Source organism: Lampris incognitus, chromosome 1 (assembly GCF_029633865.1).
Source record: "Lampris incognitus isolate fLamInc1 chromosome 1, fLamInc1.hap2, whole genome shotgun sequence".
Taxonomy (NCBI): Eukaryota; Metazoa; Chordata; class Actinopteri; order Lampriformes; family Lampridae; genus Lampris; species Lampris incognitus.
Genome location: NC_079211.1, coordinates 16,742,904 through 16,763,630, shown reverse-complemented (window position 1 = coordinate 16,763,630; position 20,727 = coordinate 16,742,904). Strand labels below are relative to the sequence as shown.

Genomic DNA, 20,727 nt, shown 5'->3' with positions numbered 1-20,727 from the left:
TTTAACTCGCGGCACCTGCAGGTGTGGGTCAAAAAAAAATCTTGTTGGTGGAGTTCAGGTGGGTGGAGGGTGGGTCAGGTTTATGCAAATAAAAATATATAATTTCATATCATCATTATAAATAAATCTGCAAATACCTAAGCTTGTTTTATTCAGATAATTTATCCTGAGTTGCTTAGCTCTGTCTAAGCAGCCTATGTATGTGCAAGATGTGCACGTTGCATGATCGGTCGTAGAACTGGTAGCGGACTGAATCACCTTTTCCATTCTTTCAGCCGTTTCGATTACGCGATATTTCACAGTTCCACCATACCTGTAGGATTCCTGCACAACTTTGCAATCAACAAAACAAATGCGCAGTCACCTTGCTTCAGATACCCCAACTAGATTTATTTCAATTCCATTACGTACAGAGCACACCCTGCATCTGCCATTAAGAGCAAAAAACAGGTTTAAAATAATGGGCCTGGACCAGCTGACATCCGTTTGCCGACAGGGATGCGGGCAGGTCCATTAAAGCGGTGGGCAGGTTTGGTGTGCAGGGCTGACCCTCACATCATTAATCTGGGTGTCTGGCATTTGTTGTCATGTTTACACAGATGGTCCTGCCAGCGCCTCCGAGGTATCCCGGCGACTGAACGATTTCTAAGCGGGGACAGGATGGGAGAGCAAGACATATCCAGCACCTCTCTGTCCCACCCAGAGTGTTTCTTGTCTTGTCTCAGTCGTGAGGGCATGAGAGGTGGAGGGATGTGAGCGTAACACTACACCGTGAAGTAAAGGCAATTTGTTCTCCTTCGCCCGCATTTTTACCATGTAACACGCATGCGTGTGTGCACATGCGTTTGCACACAATGTTTTGATCAGTACGACAAAGGCAGTGCTTGCTTCCACAAGTGCAATCTGCACTTAGAAGTGTAAACCGACGATCAAAGCCCACTGTGTGGTTTTGATAAGGAAAGCCATGTTGTAAAGCCAGAAGTAACACTGACGACTTATCATGGGTTACGAACAGCAGAATAAATCCATTCAGGAGGCCTTCCTCACTGTTAAAAGGAGCTCAGTTTGACATATGACACATGAAGTGCTTTTCAACTTCCTATGGCATGACGGTGTGATCCTTCCTTTCTGTAAGCTGCTGTACATTGCCTTCTTGCATTCACTGTCATGCACACTATATACCCAGTGAGAACACTGAGAGAAAGTATGAAAGTGTCTCAAGGTGCTTCTGTACAGTGCAGCGTATTGACTTTTCTGTAAATCTGCACACATGCACACGCTCGACAAGCCGAAAGATTTTTAACATGCACGCGCGAATACACACACACACATAGATGTACTGTACCCAGGAGCACAGACAAGCAGAGCGAGAGCAAGGGAATGAGTGAGTGAGAGCTGATGTGTGAATGGGTGCTCCTGTCTGACTCATCTAGACTTGTTTTTCAGCGCTCTCACTCAGCAGTCCATTAGCTCTGTGTTGGGAGGGCTGGTATTGGTTTCTAACTGACAAGTTCCCCCAAGTCTCAGAGCAGGATATGAGGGCACACGCTGCTGAGTGCTCTAATACCGTTCACACACACACACACACACACACACACACACAAGCACACATGCACGCACACATGCCTCTCAGCTTCAGAGAGGAAAACAAGGAGGAAACAGTGAAAGTGAGACTTGCAAAATGGGTTGAGAATACCGAATGAAAGCTTGAAAAAAGCTTGCTGAATGTGGAAAATGTGATGGTCATTGTATTGATTTCGATTTAATACATCTGCCAATTTAGCAGCGAGAGAGAGAGAGAAAGAGAGGGAGAGAGAGTCTGAAATGTACTTGTGAAATTATCTGTGATCTTGAATCGTGTGTGCAAAGCAAGCAGCCTGATTTCAAAATGCAGTGTAGCTTGCCTCGCCGTACGGCCCCTAATCTCCTCTCTGTTCTTCTCTCGCAGGGGCGGCAAATCACCACAGTCAGACGACGCTGCGACCCCCTCTGCCTCCTCCACACAACCCCCAGACCTTATCCCACCACTCTGCCAATAGCCTGAACAGAAACACCCTGAGGGGAGGGCGCAACCCCATCCACGCCCCCGCCCCAGGCACCGGGGATGGGCCAACCACCCCCGAGTCAGTCCAGCTCCAGGACAGCTGGGTGCTGAATAGCAATGTTCCACTGGAGACCAGGTCAGACCGCACATCACAAAACTCCCAAACAGCCTCCTCATTTATGACATTCACCCAGATTTTTTTTTTTTTTTTTATGTTTGTAGCATTTCAGTTATTTATCCGAAGTGGTGGACCTCTTTTTCAGAGTGACTTACAGTGTGTGCAGTGGTAGAATAAGCTAAGCCTCCTAAGCACTGAAACAAATACTCAGACACTATAACACTCAAATGTGATATGTGGCAGCCATTGCTGACAATCTTCTAATTCATCATTATAGCGTCAGGAATTACAGCACAAATAATGTGTTGACATGGTGTGGCGGCACGGTGGCACAGTGGCACAGTGGTTAGCGCAGTCGCCTCACAGCAAGAAGGTCCTGGGTTCGAACCCCGGGGTAGTCCAACCTTGGTGGGTCATCCCAGGTCGTCCTCTGTGTGGAGTTTGCATGTTCTCCCCGTGTCTGCGTGGGTTTCCTCCCACAGTCCAAAGACATGTAGGTCAGGTGAATCGGACATACTAAATTGTCCCTAGGTGCGAATGTATTGGCCCTGTGATGGCCTGGCGGCCTGTCCAGGGTGTCTCCCAGCCTGCCGCCCAATGACTGCTGGGATAGGCTCCAGCATCCCGCGACTGGAATTCGAATAAGCAGCTTGGATAATGGATGGATGGATAATGTGTTGAATTTTCAACACATTTTCAATCGCAGCTGTGATTTTTCTATTGAGACTACTCATTTATTACTAAAATAATAACCTAAGTGAGACAAGCAATTAGAGCTTTATAAATGTATTTAATCCATTGCATTATATATTGTTGGGAGTTATAATGCTACAGAATAAGGTTGCCCTGTGCGTACTTTAGCACATCAGCAGGCACATCATCTCCTATACATCATTCTAAGTCATCCTTTACGAAGCGGAAATTGCTTTTGACCACTGGCCCACAACACCCCCTGCTCAAATGCATAATTTACAGTACCTGAACCCTGTGACACACACACAGAAGTCTTCCTCACGTTGAAACTGTTATCTGTGCAACTGAACATGAGGGAGCAAGAAATGTGGATGTGTGAAAAACAATGTTCCATGTACCCTTTCTGTACACAGAGAAATCACATTCAGGGCAAAGAGAGCATTCATGCAGGGTATTACTATTGATGAGGCCGACAGAGAGTGAGAAACCCTACACTTACATGCTGGCTAACCTACAGACTCTCACATTCGCATATGCATCCTGGGCATTGGTGGGTTTGCAGCATCGGTGTAACATTGTGTGTCTACTCTCAGTGCTGTTGTTGTGTTTCTCCTGCTGGGCGCTGGGGCTTCCAACCCCACTGGCCCTGGATCAGCTCCCAGGAGTGCCAGCCCCATGCAGTATTTATGAGGCCTGGTCATGTTTAATTCAGCTCCACTGATCTTAGGTCCATGCTCAGCCTGTGCTGATGCATTACATTGGTGTGCATGATGGCCGACAGAAAGCCATGTGGTGCTGAAGAGGAAGATAACTGCAGCTGTAGATAGGGGTTATTTCCAGACATAACTGCGTATTTACCTGTTGTCATGGCAGCATTCACACACTGCCAGTTATAAAGCAAACTGCAGGGAGATCATTGTGATAAATGTAAACATTGTTGTGATTATTGACAGTAGTAACTGTTGTCAAAAGCTTCGGTGAGGTTCAGCAAAGTCCTAGATTATCTACTGCAGATGGGGATGTACTGTCATCTGACACACATAGACATACATGAGAATGCACATGCAGACACACACACATGCATGCTGCTGATCCTCTGTCATGCCAGTTTTTGGTCATGGTCAGGTGGTGGGGTTGGGCATGGCTCAGCGCCTATCTTGGTGAATGGTGTCCAGGGCAATAGAGTTTCCAGCTCCAGCCTCTAGCCCAGAACGGGCCCTCCTCTCCAGGCATGGTGATGGCAGTGGCTAGGTGGCCTGGCTGGACCTCTTGGAGCTAGTGACTGGGTCAGAGCCAGTCAGACAGTGCCAGAGATTCACACCATCCCTTTGCTGCCAGGAACCATCCTCCAGCTCATTAAAACCAGAGGCTAGGATATGCTGAGCACAAACATGTACGTGTGTGTGTGTGTGTGTGTGTGTGTGTGTGTGTGTGCGCATGTGTGTATATTTGCGTGTAATTGTGTGTATGTGTGTGTACGCACGCCCTAACGTTCATCTTTGCTGTATTTGTTGGTGACTGCTCCCACTGTAATTATATGTAAATGCTGGCATTTGTTGTCCACTCATTATGGTAAATATACGGAGGGGGGTTGTATCCACTTTTGTGTGTTTGCGTTTGTGTCTGTGAGCTGGTGTGGGTGGGTGTCTGTGATTTGGCTTGGTCTTTGAGTTGGTGTGTGTGCGCTTATGTGTGCACGACTGTCTGTTTTGGCTTGGTCTGAGGGTGTGACAGTGCTGAGAGCATGAAGATTGATCACCTAAGAATACCCTAGGGCTAAGATGACTGGCAGAGAATGACAGCGAGAGAGAGAGAGAGAGAGAGAGAGAGAGAGAGAGGGGGGGGGAGGGGAGGGAGGGAGAGAATATAGCAGTGAAACGCAAGTTACGGGAGTGAGAGAAGAAAATGGAAAGGAATGGCTTACAGGAGAGAAGGGAGAGATAAAGAGGTAGAGAGACAGAGAAATGGAGAGAGGCGGTGATTGAAGGAGATTGTTTTGTGGAGTGCGAGAGGGAGAAGTGGCTAGAAAGGCAAGGAGGGAAAGATTGGGAACAGTAGAACAGGGATACATTTGCCCTGTGAGGTAAATGACCAAAGATGGCCAGTGCCATTCTTCGTGTGTGTTTGTGTATGCGCACATGTGTATGTTGTGTGTTTGTTTGTGTGTGTGTGTGTGTGTGTGTGTGTGTGTGTGTGCGTGCGTGCGTGCGTGCGTGCGTGCGTGCGTGCGTGCGTGCTCGCACAAAGTGTGTGCATGTGTTTGAGTGGTGCAGGTTTCCAGGGAAAGAATCTGATTTCCAATCGGTCCCATCGAGCCTCTTGGCCAGCTGATGCCACTTTCAATCTCCCTTTCATCTGAGGACATTCCCTCACAGCCACCGTTCTGCATCAGTCCACTCTGGGGGAGAAATAAGATCACTGAGAGGGGTTGCGCCATCTCAATTTATCCTAGTGGAGAAGGTGTTTCTGAGTTTGGGTGGGTGGGTGGGGTGCCGGGTTACTTTCAAATGCATGACTGTGGAGATGGATCTGGAGATGCTACCTGTGGTTACAGCACTGCTGACATTTAGAGCAGCTGCATTGTCTCCGCAGTGGAGATATAGATAGGCGAAGTGTGTGTGGGTGGGGGGGGGGTTGTCAAAGGTAGGGGAAAAGGGGTGCCATGCTACACCACCCGATTTAACTGATTAACAAACCTTTAAGCAGACAGAGATGGAATAGTCTGTTGAATCATTTGTTTTAGTGGGCGTCCGGGTAGCATAGCAGTCTACTCTGTTGCCTACCAACACAGGGATCGCCGGTTTGAATCCCCGCATTACCCCCCAGCTTGGTCTTGGTCGGGCATCCCTACACACACAATTGGCCATGTCTGCGGGCGGGAAGCCGGATGTGGGTATGTGTCCTGGTCGCTGCACTAGTGCCTCCACTGATCGGTCGGGGTGCCTGTTCGGGAGGGGGGATAGTGTGATCGTCCCATGTGCTACGTCCCCCTGGTGAAACTCCTCACGGTCAGGTGAAAAGAAGCGGCTGGCGACTCCACATATATCGGAGGAGACATAGTAGTCTGCAGCCCTCCCCGGATCGGCAGAGGGGGTGGAGCAGTGACCAGGACGGCTCAGAAGAGGGGGGTAATTGGACAGGTACAACTGGGGAGGGAAAAAAATGGAGGGAGGAATCATCTGTTTTAGTTTTGGGATGGAAAGTACACTGCATACACATGTCCCTCTGATTGCGTAACACCGCTCTACCAGTTATCCATGGGATAACCACGGTGAGTGGTAGCAGGGGATATCATGTGACCTTGCATTTATATCCAGATTATCCTCATGTCATTACGATCTGAGAAACACTTCGGCAAAAAGTGCTCGGAAACAAAACAAAAAAGAGAGAGAGAAATGACTTCTCAATGATAGTTCAGCAGTATGAATTTGGATTAAAATATAAAATGTGTTTTCTTAGCACCAGCTGCCCTGAAGCACTGCCATTAATCCTGTCACACTAATGCAGGGGTGGAAGGCGATTAAACAATTCATTACGTTGCGTCACTTTCCCCAACAATTGTCCGACTATTAAGTACCCGGGGCTTTTTTAAAAGGGCACGTAATGTTCTCCCATCAAAATCTGTTTTTGAAAATGAAAGAATGGTTCTTAAAAGAGCCGGAAAGTTTTAACGGGTCTTCATTTTCATTTAATTACTCATTAAGAGGCCTGGACCCACAAGTACATTTTTAGATATTTATTTTAATGCAGTCAGTTGAGTATAAAACCACATTTGTTTTGCCAGAATCTGAACTCATCAAACCTAAACATGGGTTGGGGCTTCCGGGTGGCGTAGTGGTCTATTCTGTTGCCTGCCAACACGGGGATCACCAGTTCAAATCCCCGTGTTACCTCCGGCTTGGTCGGACGTCCCTACAGACACAATCGGCTGTGTCTGTGGGTGGGAAGCCGGATGTGGGTATGTGTCCTGGTCGCTGCACTAGTGCCTCCTCCTGTTGGTCGGGGCGGCTGTTCGGGGGGGGGGGGAACTGGGGGGAATGGCGTGATCCTCCCACATGTTACGTCCCCCTGGTGAAACTCCTCACTGTCAGGTGAAAAGAAGCAGCCGGTAACTCCACATGTATCGGAGGAGGCATGTGGTAGTCTGCAGCCCTCCGCGGATCAGCAGAGGGGGTGGAGCAGCGACCGGGACGGCTCTGAGAGCGGGGTAATTGACCAGTTACAATTTGGGACCCCCCCCCCCCTAAAAAAAGAAACTAAACATGAGCTTCAGGCCAAGCTGGTATCAGGTCAACAGTTTGGGTCCCAGGGTTGAATCACAGGGTCAGGAGGTTTGTTTTCCACTGCAAGTCATGCAGAGTTCTGTTCTGATATGCCATTTGTCAGTTTAAGAAAAACGCCGCTCTGGTGGCCGAACGGAATAAACCGCCATTCTTGCAGTCCGCTTGTCATGTGGCTGGGAGGGTCGTATTCCAGACCCGCCATAACCGGTCACGGCCAGAGCGTCCACGGGGTAAGGCATTCATTAGGCCACGCTTACCCGAGGGATAGCGGGTGTAGATCGGTGTAGTGTTCGGGGACCCGTCGTTCTCCAGCGACCCCTCTGGCCCACTCGGGCGCCTGCAGCCAAGCAACCGAAAGTGTTCTCCGTACGTCTCCTTCGCGGCCTGAAGGTAATGCAATCCATGCGAGGCTTCAGCGTGTAAAATAGCGAGAGCAGCCGACACAGGTTTGAAGGAAGCTGGTGTTATGACTATCTCCTTCCTGTGGAAACGTGAGCCAGGGGAGTTATTCGACAAGAGTTCCAGCCATATGCCATTGGGTTGATCGGGTGGGATAAGAGGAAAAAATAAAAATAAAGTATTAAAAAGAAAGAAAGAAGAAAAACACACCTTTCATTCATCATTCAGTATGTTTAAGTTGCATCTTTATTTTAACCATGAAAGGTGTTCAGGACAGTTTGCTTATCAACCTTTAAAGACTCAAATGGTCGACTTCTCTTTTAGAAGCACTGCAACAGATCTATGCTGTACTTTTATTTTCCAAGATAACGTATTCACTTTGACGGCAACATTTCAATGGGTGGGTGTCCCAGTTTTGAGCCATACTCTTCAACTGTATGCACTCATGGCACTGTAAGGAGCTTTGGATAAACCCATAAATGGCATTTATTTTTGCTGAAAGTGTATGTGTTAATATAAACCAACAGGGCCTTAAATCCCTCCTCACTCATGGGCCCGGTATGATTATCCCTCACACGTATCAGCCAAAACATTAAAACCACTGACAGTTAAGTGAATAACACTGATTATCTCATTATAATGGCACCTTTCAAGGGGTGGGATGTATTAGGCAGCGAGTGAACAGTCCGTTCTTGAAGTTGATGTGTTGGAAGCAGGAAAAATGGGTAAGCGTAAGCATCTGAGCGACTTTGACAAGGACCAAATTGTGATGGCTAGACGACTGGGTCAGAGCATCTCCGAAACGGCAGGTCTTGTGGGGTGGTTCCCGGTATGCAGTGGTCAGTACCTACCAAAAGTGGTCCAAGGAAGGACAACCGGTGAACCGGTGACGGGGTCATGGGCGCCCAAGGCTCATTGGTGCATGTGGGGAGCAGAGGCTAGCCCGTCTGGTCTGTTCCCACAGAATTACTGTAGCTCAGATAGCTGAAAAAGTTAATGCTGGCTATGTTAGACAGGTGTCAGAACACACAGGGCATCGCACCCTGCTGCGTATGGGGCTGCGTAGCCGCAGACCGGTTAGAGTCCCCATGATGATCCCTGTCCACCGCCAAAAGCGCCCTACAATGGGCACGTGAGCATCAGAACTGGACCATGAAGCAGGGGAAGAAGGTGGTTTGATCTGATGAATCACATTTTCTTTTACATGATGTGGGCTGTCGGGTGCGTGTGCGTCATTTACCTGGGGAAGAGATGGCACCAGGATGCACTATGGGAAGAAGGCAAGCCAGCGGAGGCAGTGTGGTGATGTTCTGGCCAATGTTCTACTGGGAAACCTTGGGTCCTGGCATTCATGTGGATGTTACTTTGACACGCATCACCTACCTAAACAATGTTGTAGACCAGGTACACCCCTTCATGGCAACGGTATTCCCTGAGGGCAGTGGCCTCTTTCAGCAGGGTAATGCACCCTGCCAGACTGCAAAAATGGTTCAGAGATGGTTTGAGGAACATGACAAAGAGTTCAAGGTGTTGCCCTACTCTCCAAATTCCCGAAATCTCAGTCCGGTTGAGCATCTGTGGGATATGCTGGAAAAGCATGTTTGATCCATGGAGGCCCCACATCATGACTTACAAGACTTAAAGGATCTGCTGCTGATGTTTTACCAGAGGACACCTTCAGATGTCGACGGGTCACCTCAACGGGTCAGAGTTGTTTTAGTGTCACAAGGGGAACCAACACAATATTAGGCAGGTGGTTTTAATGTTTTGGCTGATCGGTGTATTCTCTAAGCAATCGATGTAAGCCTGAATAAACTCATAAAGTTCAACAAGGAACGTTATCTCAGATCCAGTCTTCAAATGTTATTTCTATCAAAACAAGCGGAAATACTTCCGTTTGAAATGAGATGAGTCAATTTCTCTCCGGTGCACTTTTAAATGCAGTTCCAGGTATAAATACGAGTTCATATCCAGGTTCTCTGCCGGTATCTAGAAAAGGATGCCTGATAAAGAAACATGAATTCCACTGCACGGCCACTTTCTGTGGCGTTTCCCATTTCAGCAAATTGTTTGTAACACTGCCGCAAAGCTATTAACATCTGCACTCATACTGTGTTCCTGTCCTCACAAGGCTGGGATCGCACATCCTTAATGTGCAGAGGAACATCTCTAATGATGGTTGTTTCGCACCCACCTTTTGCTGGGCTCTTATTTTAATCTGAGCTCTGACCACTTTTTCGTCACTTAGACACTGAGAGGACCTCCACTAATTGTTTCTGACCTCTGACGAGGATTCTGCAAGCACTATCCCAAGCAACCACATGTTTGTCAAATCTGAGAAAATGAGGACTGTGTCAGTGTGTGCACGTGGCCTTGAGTGTATGTGGTTGTGTGGGACTGTTTGTGCACGTTGTAAGAGTGCATGTTCACTTGCTCGGGGGGAATATGAGCTTTGACTTCCTGCTAATTACCCAGCATGCTCTCTGTTCTGTGGTTAATTGTCCAGGTCCTCCTCTCTCTCAGCGGGGAGCAGGGTTGGAACGCATCGTAAACGCATCCTCCCACTCTCTCTCTCTCTCTCTGTCTCTCTCAATCCATACCACCCTCCCTCTATCCTCTGGCTATCCTCTCGTCTCCCATGTCACCCGTTGCCACGTTGAGGCAAATTAAATGTTTTGAAGCTCGTCGAGGGCGATCCTTTGAAAGAAAGCCGACATTTATTCATACAATTTGTGTGGGTGTGTGTACGTGAGCGGGTTCTTCGGGTGTGTATGTATATGTGTCACACATGTAAGACAGGCTGTATGACAGCGAGCTAGTGATGGCTGGACCGGGGGACTGTTGGCAGCGTGAAGCAACAGTAGGGGTGTGGGGGCGCTTTCTGTCGGGTCTCTCTAATTATGTGTGACGTTTCTGTGTTGGACCACTGTCAAATATCCACAATTTCTTTGCATGCACGCCCAGTGTGTGTGTGTGTGTGTGTGTGCGCGCACGCGCGCGCACACACACACACACACACACACACACACACACACACACACACACACACACACACACTTCCAGGCCTAATGATACAGAGTTGTGATTGCCGGCTGCCTGCTATGGTTAGAACCCCCTCCACAGTCCTCCACAGTCCACAACATAAATCAATGTCAATTACCTCCCCAGAGCACATCAGACACTTTCCAGCCCCACTCATAATTAGTACGGCCCGTAGACGTATTCCCATCCTACATTGATCTCCCTGAAAAGCTCCACCACACAGACTACAAGCCAAGAGTCTCGAATGAGCTTAATGCAACACAGTGTATTCATTTTGTATGCGTTTTGTCATTGCGTCCAACGGGAGGCATGTGGTTCACCGGCACGCCCTCCCCTTGCACTCGCACATCACAGGCCACCGTAATTAATTGTAATTAATTTCCAGCGGTCACACCAACAGCAAACGTATGGCCTCGCTGTGAAAATGAGTCGAATCAAAGGCACGTGATGGTCGACCTTGGTGGGCGTGTGTGTAGGTTGGTCAGCATGTGTTATATTTGCAGGTGTGTGTGTGTGTGTGTGCGCCATCTATTTGTGCTCCGTGAAATGTTTGTTTGCCAGTGTGTATGTATTGGTAGTGACAGCTCTGGCACAGGGTATCGGGTATTTTTGTACCCTGACTCCCTTTCTCTCTCCCTATATCCTACTCTACTGCACACCCCCTTTTTCTCCATTGTCCCACACCTTCTTTACCGTCAAACTTTGTACCTTACAGGTAAAAGGGTAAAAGGGATGAGGTAAGAGAAGTGGGGGAGGGCAGCGGACTAATGGGAGCAATGCGGCTCAGCACCAGTCCACCGGTCGGTGGGGACGGGACGAGAAAGAGAAAGGATGAGAGTGCAGGGCGTTTTGAATAATTGATGGAGAGCATACCTGTGCTCCCTGACCAAATCTGCATGCCGTGAAGCCCATTACCTGCCCTGCAGACTATTGATGGACTAGTAAACACACGTGTGCAGACATTCGCATGTGACTCGTATTTCGAGGCCTCAACATGAGTTGAAGAGAGCGTGGTGAAGTGCATGCTGCCCTCGTTTTAATCAGTAAAAAAAAAGAAGGTAAACAATGAAGGATGTGGTAGTTACGTGAACACCAGAATATCAGTGTTTTGTGAGAGTGTGTGTGTGTGTGTGTGTGTGTGTGTGTGTGTGTGTGTGTGTGTGAGGTGAGGGCACAAGTGAGAGTGCAGGGGGAGAGAGAGAGAGAGAGAGAGAGAGAGAGAGAGAGAGAGAGAGAGAGAGAGAGAGAGAGAGAGAGAGAGAGAGTAACACAGAAGGAGAGACAGTGAAAGACACAGGGAGAGACATATGTGCTGCTAGGTGTTGTAAAGTGTGTGAAAAGACCAAAAATTCAGAGAAAGAGGGAGAGCCCGTATTTATAGACCCAACGACAAGCGCTGGTATTTACTGGTCTGACTCGCCAGATGTACATTAAAATAATGGGAGATTAGTCAAGGAGGAACGCGTCACACACACACACACACACACACACACACACACACACACACACACACACACAAACAAACAGACACACGTGGGAACCTTCACTGATTACCTTCATTCCCTGGACTAACCCTAACCCTAACCATCAGAACTACACGCCTAACCTCAACCTTTACCCTAACTTGAACTTAGTCCTAATTCTAACCTAAACTCCAAACCCAAATCCTGAACTTATAGTGGCCACTTGAAGAAGTGAGAACCTGAAAAAATGTCCTCATTCTTATGGCTAACAACTCAAATTGTCTTGCTCTCTCTCTCGCTCTCTCTCTCCCTTTCTCTCTCTCTCGCTCTTTCTTGCTCTCTCACTCTCACTCTTACACACACACCCACACTCACACACACACAAGGCAAACAACTCTACACACACCCAAAGGCAGGCAGATGGGAACTCCCACTCCCCAGTTATCTTTGCGGTGATGTCATAACCTCTTGCTCTCTCCGATAGTCACATTCACTTAAAAGCTTTTGTTCAGTCCCACTGGAGTCTAAGTGGAGTCCCTGCACTTTCAATGTGTACATTTGTTCAGGTGTCTGCATGCACACACACACACACACACACATACATATATATATATATATATATATATATATATATATATGCACACACACACACACATAAAAACATTTATTTATTTATTTATATCACACACATACGCACTTATTTATTTATTTGTTATTTATATATTTATTTAGTTGTTATATAATATATATAATCCAGGATTATTTTGCTCCTTATTTGTTAAGCACTTTCCCTACCGTTGAGTGTTTCTTTTAACAAAGTTTTATATATATATATGTATATATATATATATGTGTGTGTGTGTGTGTGTGTGTGTGTGTGTGTGTGTGTGTGTGTGTGTGTGTTTGTCGTGTCTGAGGGGACAAGTTTTGCTACTTTGTCCTTTAAGAAAATGTTTCACAGATGGTTTTGTGCACGTGCAATCAGTGATGGGAAAAGTATTCGAACAAAGCAATAAAACCCTCGCTGCATGCGACAATGAAGGAGAAATCAATGCTCTCCTGCCCACAGCTCCTCTCCATCAGTGCCTTCACGTACCAGAATGCAGCGTGTGCATGCTTCTGTATCTTCATCCATGAAGACTGCGCTAATGTTGTGGGACGTCATTTCCACCACGGCGTAGCCGAGAGAATAAGGAGGTGTTTTTCAGAGCAGATTCGACCCTGCTAGGCTGAGCTTTTCCATCTGCCAACAGACGTCACGATGTACCACTTGGCAGACAGAAACAACCTTGGTTGCGCTGCTGCCCCAGGGATACAGAAATGATCAGGGACACCTGCAGGTGTATCCCTATTGCAGGTGTAGACAAGGTTTAAAACTGACAGCTTTCCCTTTAAAAGATTTTGTGCTTTTTTATTTGTTTGTGTGTGGTTTTTTTGGAAGAGCAATGGCTTTTATTTGGCCATCTTCTGATTTGTTTTGTTTTGCGTACATTGCTCCCTTTCAGTCGGAAGAGAGGAATAATTCTGACCTGGATGGTAATGGCAGAAAAGATAACAAACAGGGAAAAGAGGGCTGCACTTCAGGGAGGGTGTTACGGAAGGCCTGAGCTCCGAGAGGAGGGATCGTAGAAGAGGAGCAAAGTGGGGTGTGATGGGGAAGAGCGGCACGGAGTGGAGGAAAATGATAACGCTGGGGAATCGGGAGGAGGGGGAAGGAGAGACAGTGGAAAGGGAGAGGAGCTGGGTGAGCAGGTGCAGCGCCGGCTCCAGATAATGGGTTGTATGTGCAGAAGATGATGGTTCGAATCCCTCTCTTATCCTCTCCCTGACCTCTGACCCTGCTGGAGAAGGGAGCAGAGGAGGGGGGGGTGGCACTCATCTCGTGTGGCCAACAGGGCGGGATGAGGCTCATTTTAAATGAGGTGAATGGAGGCAGAGTGAAGGAGCGGAAGGAAAACGGGGGCAGGTGTAGGTTGAAAAGAGACCACGGGGTGGAACGCTCCGAATTGGAAGCGCAATCAGTTCAAGGGTGTGCAAGCCCATATGGCAGGAAGGTTTTGGTGAGAAAATTGAAAAGCGGTATGCACATATGTGACCCTGTGCTGGCATGTCATTTTTTGTGTTGTACTCGAGTGTTTTTTGGTGTCTGCATATCCCTCCTTCCCACACAGTTACTAGAAATACTTTTCAACAACAGTTCACACACAGTCCACATGACATTTAATTGATGCCAAGAGTCTGAGCATTCTCGAATGACTTCCTCCCTCCTTCTCTCTCGCTCTCTTTGTAGGCACTTCCTGTTCAAGACATCGTCAGGGACCACCCCTCTCTTCAGTAGCTCCTCTCCTGGATACCCTCTCACCTCTGGAACGGTGTATTCACCGCCCCCTCGCCTGCTCCCCAGAAACACCTTCTCCCGCTCAGCCTTCAAGCTCAAGAAGCCGTCCAAGTACTGCAGCTGGAAATGTGCCGCAGTGACAGCCATCACCGCTGCAGCCCTGCTGGCTGTTCTTCTGTCCTACTTCATAGGTAGGTGGGGACCAAACCAAACAAGTCAACCGATTCCACAAACCATCATGGAAACACAAGTGAGGGTGCAGAATGAACAGATTTTTTTATTGTTTTTGTTTTTGTTTTGTTTTTTAAGTGACAATCTTTTGTCAAAGGAGGTAAAATAATGATGATGGCGCCTGTCAATCACTGGTGACAGCCCTCACAAATACAAAGCGGGCTGTCTGTAGCGACATTTCCGGAGGAAAAAAAAATCCAAAGCTGTGCAAAAGCAGTGACACATTTTACTTCAGTCAGCAATGGCTGGTCCACAAGAGAGGACAGGCCGAACTTTCTCTTCTGGGGACCAACCAGAGAAGCTCTGCTTGCCGTGACAAAGACAGTATAGTAACACGAGAAAGTGACAGACGTTTATTTAGCTAGCGAGCAGTGATTGGCCCACCAGAGAGGATAAGGCAGACTTCCTCTCAGATGGACCAACCAGAGAGAAGCATCAAAGATAGTCAACTAGCGGGCATCCAGGTAGCAGTCTATTCCGTTGCCTACCAACACGGGGATCGCCAGTGCAAATCCCCATGTTACGTCCGGCTTGGTCGGGCGTCCCTACAGACACAACTAGCCACGTCTGTGGGTGGGAAGCCGGATGTGGGTGTGTGTCCTGGTCACTGCACTAGCGCCTCCTCTGGTCGGTTGGGGTGCCTGTTCGGTGGGGGGAGGAGGGGGAACTGGGGGGGAATAGTGTGATCCTCCTACGTGCTACGTCCCCCTGGTGAAACTCCTCACTGTCAGGTGAAAAGAAGCGGCTGGCGGCTCCACATGTATCGGAGGAGACATGTGGTAGTCTGCAGCCCTCCCTGGGATCCACAGAGGGGGTGGAGCCGTGACCGGGACGGCTCGGAAGAGTGGGGTATTTGGCTGGATACAATTGGGGAGAAAAAAAAGCCGGAGGGGGGGATCCCCCCCCCCAAAAAGGTGTAATCTATCAGAGAAGGTAAATCGTCCACACTGCAACTTTAATGTTAGTTTTCTTTTTAGTTAAATTTATCTTACTGCTGTCAGCCGCTCACCCAGAAGCTTGTGGGGGGGGGGGGGGTCAACGTTCCTTAGCAGTTCAAGCATTGTGCATCAGGCAGGCACACAAACACTCATCCGTGCATTTATGTAGAAGAGAGCTCACACGCTCATGACAACATTGTATAAACAAACTCACACAGACCCAAAAACAACTGAAGAGTTATTCATGTGCTTGCCGGTGACTTAAAATATATAAAATCGAGGGGTTATTCGGGTTCATCCTAGAAGACCACCCGTATCTGTTGGGCTTGAGGCATCATAATATATAGCTGACTATTGAGGCATAAGCTTCTCCAGCGCGGTCTGGTGGTGCACCATCAATATCAGACTCAGCAGGGGCACCGGGGTCCACTCAGTCTCAGTAAATAGACAGGAAGACAGACTGGGAGATACGTACTCCGCAGGACGCCGAGGCTGTGTCCCTGAGCGAGGATCAGTTAAGACACAGACCCAGCGGGGGAGCGGGGGAGCTTTCACTGATCTGAAGCCAGCACATGACAGACAGAGTCAACGTAATGGCAGGTACTCGGAGGAGAGCACTTAGCGAGCACCTGAGGAAATGAGGATGGTGAAAAGCAAAATAAAGAAGGAAGGGAGGAGATATTCTGACGACTGTTGTGTCTGTGGGTGGGAGAGGACAGTGCTGTGTTTGGGCGGGTTTGGACCTACATTGATTTTTATTCCCTCTTTGCCTCAAGTGGGTGCATGCTGAGGTGTGTGTGTGTGTGTGTGTGTGTGTGTGTGTGTGTGTGTGTGTGTGTGTGTGTGTGTGTGTGTGTGTGTGTGTGTGTGTGTGTGTGTGTGTGAGGATACATATGAGATAAAAGGAGAAACACTACATAGTTGTGAGATTGTCTCCGTTTGTGCATTTTTTTTGTGTGTGTATATGATTGTGTTATTGTTTCTGTGTCTACATGTGTAAATATCTGTTGGTGTCTGTCTTGAGTTTGTAACCTGTTTGTGTGCATGTGTGTGTGTGTGTGTGTGGGTGTGTGTTTGGGGGGGGGGGTCCGCCTTACTCTTTGAGCACTTGTGTTATTTTCTCAGCCCTTTTTTCCGATTGTGTGACTGTGTTAGTAGTCTTATGAGGAGGCAGATGTGTCAGAGAGCTCTTTTATTGGCCCTTATTACCCTGGAGACAAGAGTCAACAGATGGGAGGATCTTGGAAAATGCTAGAATCAGCAGAAAAAAAACAACCCCCCTCGTCACCTACATACATTATTAATACAATTTTACATTATATAATATATATATATATATATACATAATATATATATCTTCTATCCACCTACCTGTCATATATGTGCTTGTTGTGTGTGTGTGTGTGTGTGTGTGTGTGTATGTGTGTGTGTGTGTGTGTGTGTGTGGGCGTGCGCACGCGTGCCCATTTTCATGCCAGCTGTATCCCTATGTGCCCTTGAGAGTGGTGTGTGTCCTACAGAGCGGATCAAGGCCTCTTGCCTAGGGGACTCAGACAGATCCGTCCTCTCCTGAGCTTTACACGGTCACACTGTGCTGGACAGCCACATATGGAGTAACCAGAGGGACCATCTATAGCCTGCAACGCCACACACCTCCCACATTCTGTGCACTCATGCAAGCGATAGCATGCACTCCTCGTGTTATTCATCAGTGTTTTAATGCCATTGTACTTTTTGAACTGAGGACGCACAAGCCAGTGCATTCTCAGTGCCGGTCCCAAGCCCGGATAAACGGGGGGGGGGGGAGTTGCGTCGGGAAGGGCATCCAGCGTAAAATCATCGTCAAATCAAATATGCGGATCATAAGCCAGATTTCCATACCGGATCGATCGAGGCCCGGGTTACCAACGACCACCACCGGTACTGTTGGCCCGCAGGGTGCCGGTGGAAACTATGCTACTGTTGGGCGAAGGAGAAGGAGAGGGGGAGGGCATGTCCAGAGGCAGCGGGAGAGGAGGAAGGGTAGGAGTGTGGAGGGGAGAGTCGGAACTACTGAAGGGTACCAGCGAGACTTAAAGGGAAGGTTTACAAGATGGGAGTGAGACCAGCTATGTTATATGGTCTGGAGACAGTGGCACTGATGAAAAGACAGGAGGTGGAGCTGGAGGTGACAGAGTTGAAGATGCTAAAATTTTCATTGGGCGTGATGAAGAAGGACAGGATTAGGAACGATTATATTAGAGGGACCGCTCAGGTTGGACAGTTTGGAGACAAAGCAAGAGCGGCAAGATTGAGATGGTTTGGACATGTGTGGAGGAGAGATGCTGGGTATATTGGGAGAAGGATGCTGAATATGGAACTGCCAGGGAAGAGGAGAAGAGGAAGGCCAAAGAGGAGGTTTATGGATGTGGTGACAGAGGACATGCAGGTGGCTGGTGTGACAGAGGAAGATGCAGAGGACAGGAAGAGATGGAAATGGATGATCTGCTGTGGCGACCCCTAACAGGAGCAGCCGAAAGTAGTAGTAGTTGTAATGCCGTTGTATTTTGTAAATGTGCTGATGTCTTGTTTAACGTGAAACTTTAATTGACTTTGTTGTCGATATGCAGCTTATTACGCAGCTGTCTCGGCCAGATTACACTTGTAAATGACAAGTGAAGTGGAATAATAATAATAATAACGCCACAGGATAATAATAATGTCAAAATATAAAGACCTTGAAATGGAGATTGAACGAATTTGGGGAATGAAAACCACAACAATACCTGTAGTGATAGGAGCCCTGGGACTTGTAAAAAAGGGATGGAGAAATACACCCAGCGGATCCTGGGTCACATCAGAATACAAGAACTACAGAAGATCACACTACTTGGAACATCTCATATCCTAAGAAAGGCACTATCCATCAGTATCCATCAAATAGACTTCTACCTCATTCTAACCCTAGACTCAAGGAATGTGTCCGGTTATTACGGCATGAAGTTAAAGGAAGTTTGTATTATAATAATAATAATAACAATAATAATAACAGTAACAGCAATAATAATAATAACAATAATAATAACAATAATGATAATAATAATAATAGTAATAGTAGGCCATCCAGGTATTTCACGGCGTGCTGCGAGCCTTCTACACATGTCGCATGTCTGTCCCACGCCGACGTCGGCTCGAGGTGTTTGCATGCTTGTGACAGCCGAGAATGAAGAGTCAGCCTGCGTCCCAGCACATTACGACGTGTTAACAGATGTTCGTGGATTTGGTTTCCTGTGGTGATGACTGGAAAATTACTTGGGAGAGGGACATTTTCAAGAAATGAACAAATGTTTATTCTCTTACTGTGTTTTATTTATTTTTTATTCTTTTATGTAGTTCATTTAGTCCCACTTCTTTCCCGTGACTGTTGTCTTAAAATTTAAAGACCCACATTGCAACGCTCAGACTCTGCTGCCTTACTGCCGAACTTCATTGGCCGGCCCAGCTGAAGATTTCTGAGCTGGCTGGAGCAGAAAATGATAGTATTTGGGTCCTTTTTCACTTGTTTGACTATGTAGGGCTTTCTTCTTTTCTTTTCTTTTTTTTTGGGTCGCTGCAGTCAGGGAGTGCTTTGCCGCAGTGTTTTGTCTGTGCTGGACAGAGTTGTAGCAGCGCCGCCAAGCCTGAAACCCTCGCGCTTACCTGCTTTTTGCAGCGTCAACCGTGCATCAAGTTTCAGATGGAGAAATTCACTGCTCATGGGGGGGGGGGTCTTCCAGCACTTCTATTTTTTTTTTTTGCTTGTGTGTGTGTGGGTGGTTGGATGGTGGGCGGGGGGTGGAGGTGCACCCAGAGCCATGTAGCGTGAAGAGGACCCCTCTGGGGCGTCCACGCCGGAGGTTCGGCCATAAATTAAATCAGGACACATGTGCCTCAACAGCACTTTCCCCTGCACGTGCTCGTCTGCTCCTCTGTGTTGGTCTGTCTGTGCGGGTTTTTTTTGTGTGCAAATGCACGAGTGTCTGCTTATCCCCCCCCCCCCCCGCCCCCTTTCTCTCCCCAATTGTGCTTGGCCAAGTTATCCTATTTTCCGAGCCATCCCGGTCGCTGCTCCACCCCCACCCCCACCCCTGCCAATCCGGGGAGGGCTGCAGACTACCACGTGCCTCCTCCGACACATGTGGAGTCGCCGGCCGCTTCTTTTCACCTGAAAGTGAGGAGTTTCACCAGGGGGATGTAGCGCGTGGGAGGATCACGCTGTTCCCCCCAGTTTCCCTTCCCCCCTGAACAGGCGCCCCGACCGACCAGAGGAGGCACTAGCGCAGCGACCAGGACACACATGCTCACGTCCGGCTTCCCAGCCGCGGACACAGCCAATTGTGTCTGTAGGGACGCCCAGCCGAGCCCGAGGAGACGCGGGGATTTGATCCCCGTGTTGGTAGGCAACGGAATAGACCACCACGCCACCCGGACGCCCCAGTCTCTGCTTGGCTGTGTCAGTGTGTGTGTGTGTGTGTGTGTGTGTGTGTGTGTGTGTCTTTCCGTCCCCATAAGACCATAAAGGAAGTCTCGAAAACTGACCCATACTCTCGCGGGCACACAATTGCGTTACACACACGCACACACACAAATGCAAACAGGAAACCTCCTCAAAAGGCAGGACTCAGCACGCCACAGGAGCGTGGTAGATGTTATCCCTTTGGAACCCGTCCCCTGTATCCTTCTGGGAATATGGAGCCACAGGGAAGAGATAAACACACACATACTCTCACACACACACACACACACACACACACACACACACACACACGTAAACAAACATACAAGGAGATGTACAAGGATAATGGATTTGTACGTCTGCGTGTGTGCACGGTTAAGTGTTGTGCTCCCCGTGGCGTCGGCGCAGACGGGCATGTGTGTGAGGACAGACAGCCATGTTTTGCTAACACATTTAGCTCCCGGCTCCAGCAGAGTATGGCCTCCTCTTTATGTGTGAAGGAATGACTGAACGGATGGAGAGAGGAGGATAAACGAGGGTACTTGTTCCTCATTCCCCCAGCGTCTTGTTTGCTTGCTCTGCATGGAGCGCCAGAGCCAAAGGAGAGGCGGTTGCTAGGATACGGGTGAGCAGGCGGCATGCAGGAAGGAAAGAGAGGTGTGTGTGAGAACCTGAAAGAAAGAAAGAGGGGAAAACAGGTGGGA

At 48.3% G+C, this 20,727-nt stretch overlaps 1 protein-coding gene across 4 annotated transcripts in view; it reads left to right on the top strand.

Annotated features, from left to right (window-relative positions):
* tenm2a (teneurin transmembrane protein 2a) overlaps positions 1-20,727 on the top strand; it is a 217,581-nt gene that overhangs the window by 140,650 nt on the left and 56,204 nt on the right. For all 4 annotated transcript variants that reach the window (XM_056292265.1, XM_056292257.1, XM_056292250.1 and 1 more), the window contains 2 exons: positions 1,949-2,180; positions 14,333-14,571. In XM_056292265.1, the coding sequence (XP_056148240.1) occupies positions 1,949-2,180; positions 14,333-14,571 (471 nt within the window). The remainder of the gene's footprint in view (positions 1-1,948; positions 2,181-14,332; positions 14,572-20,727) is intronic.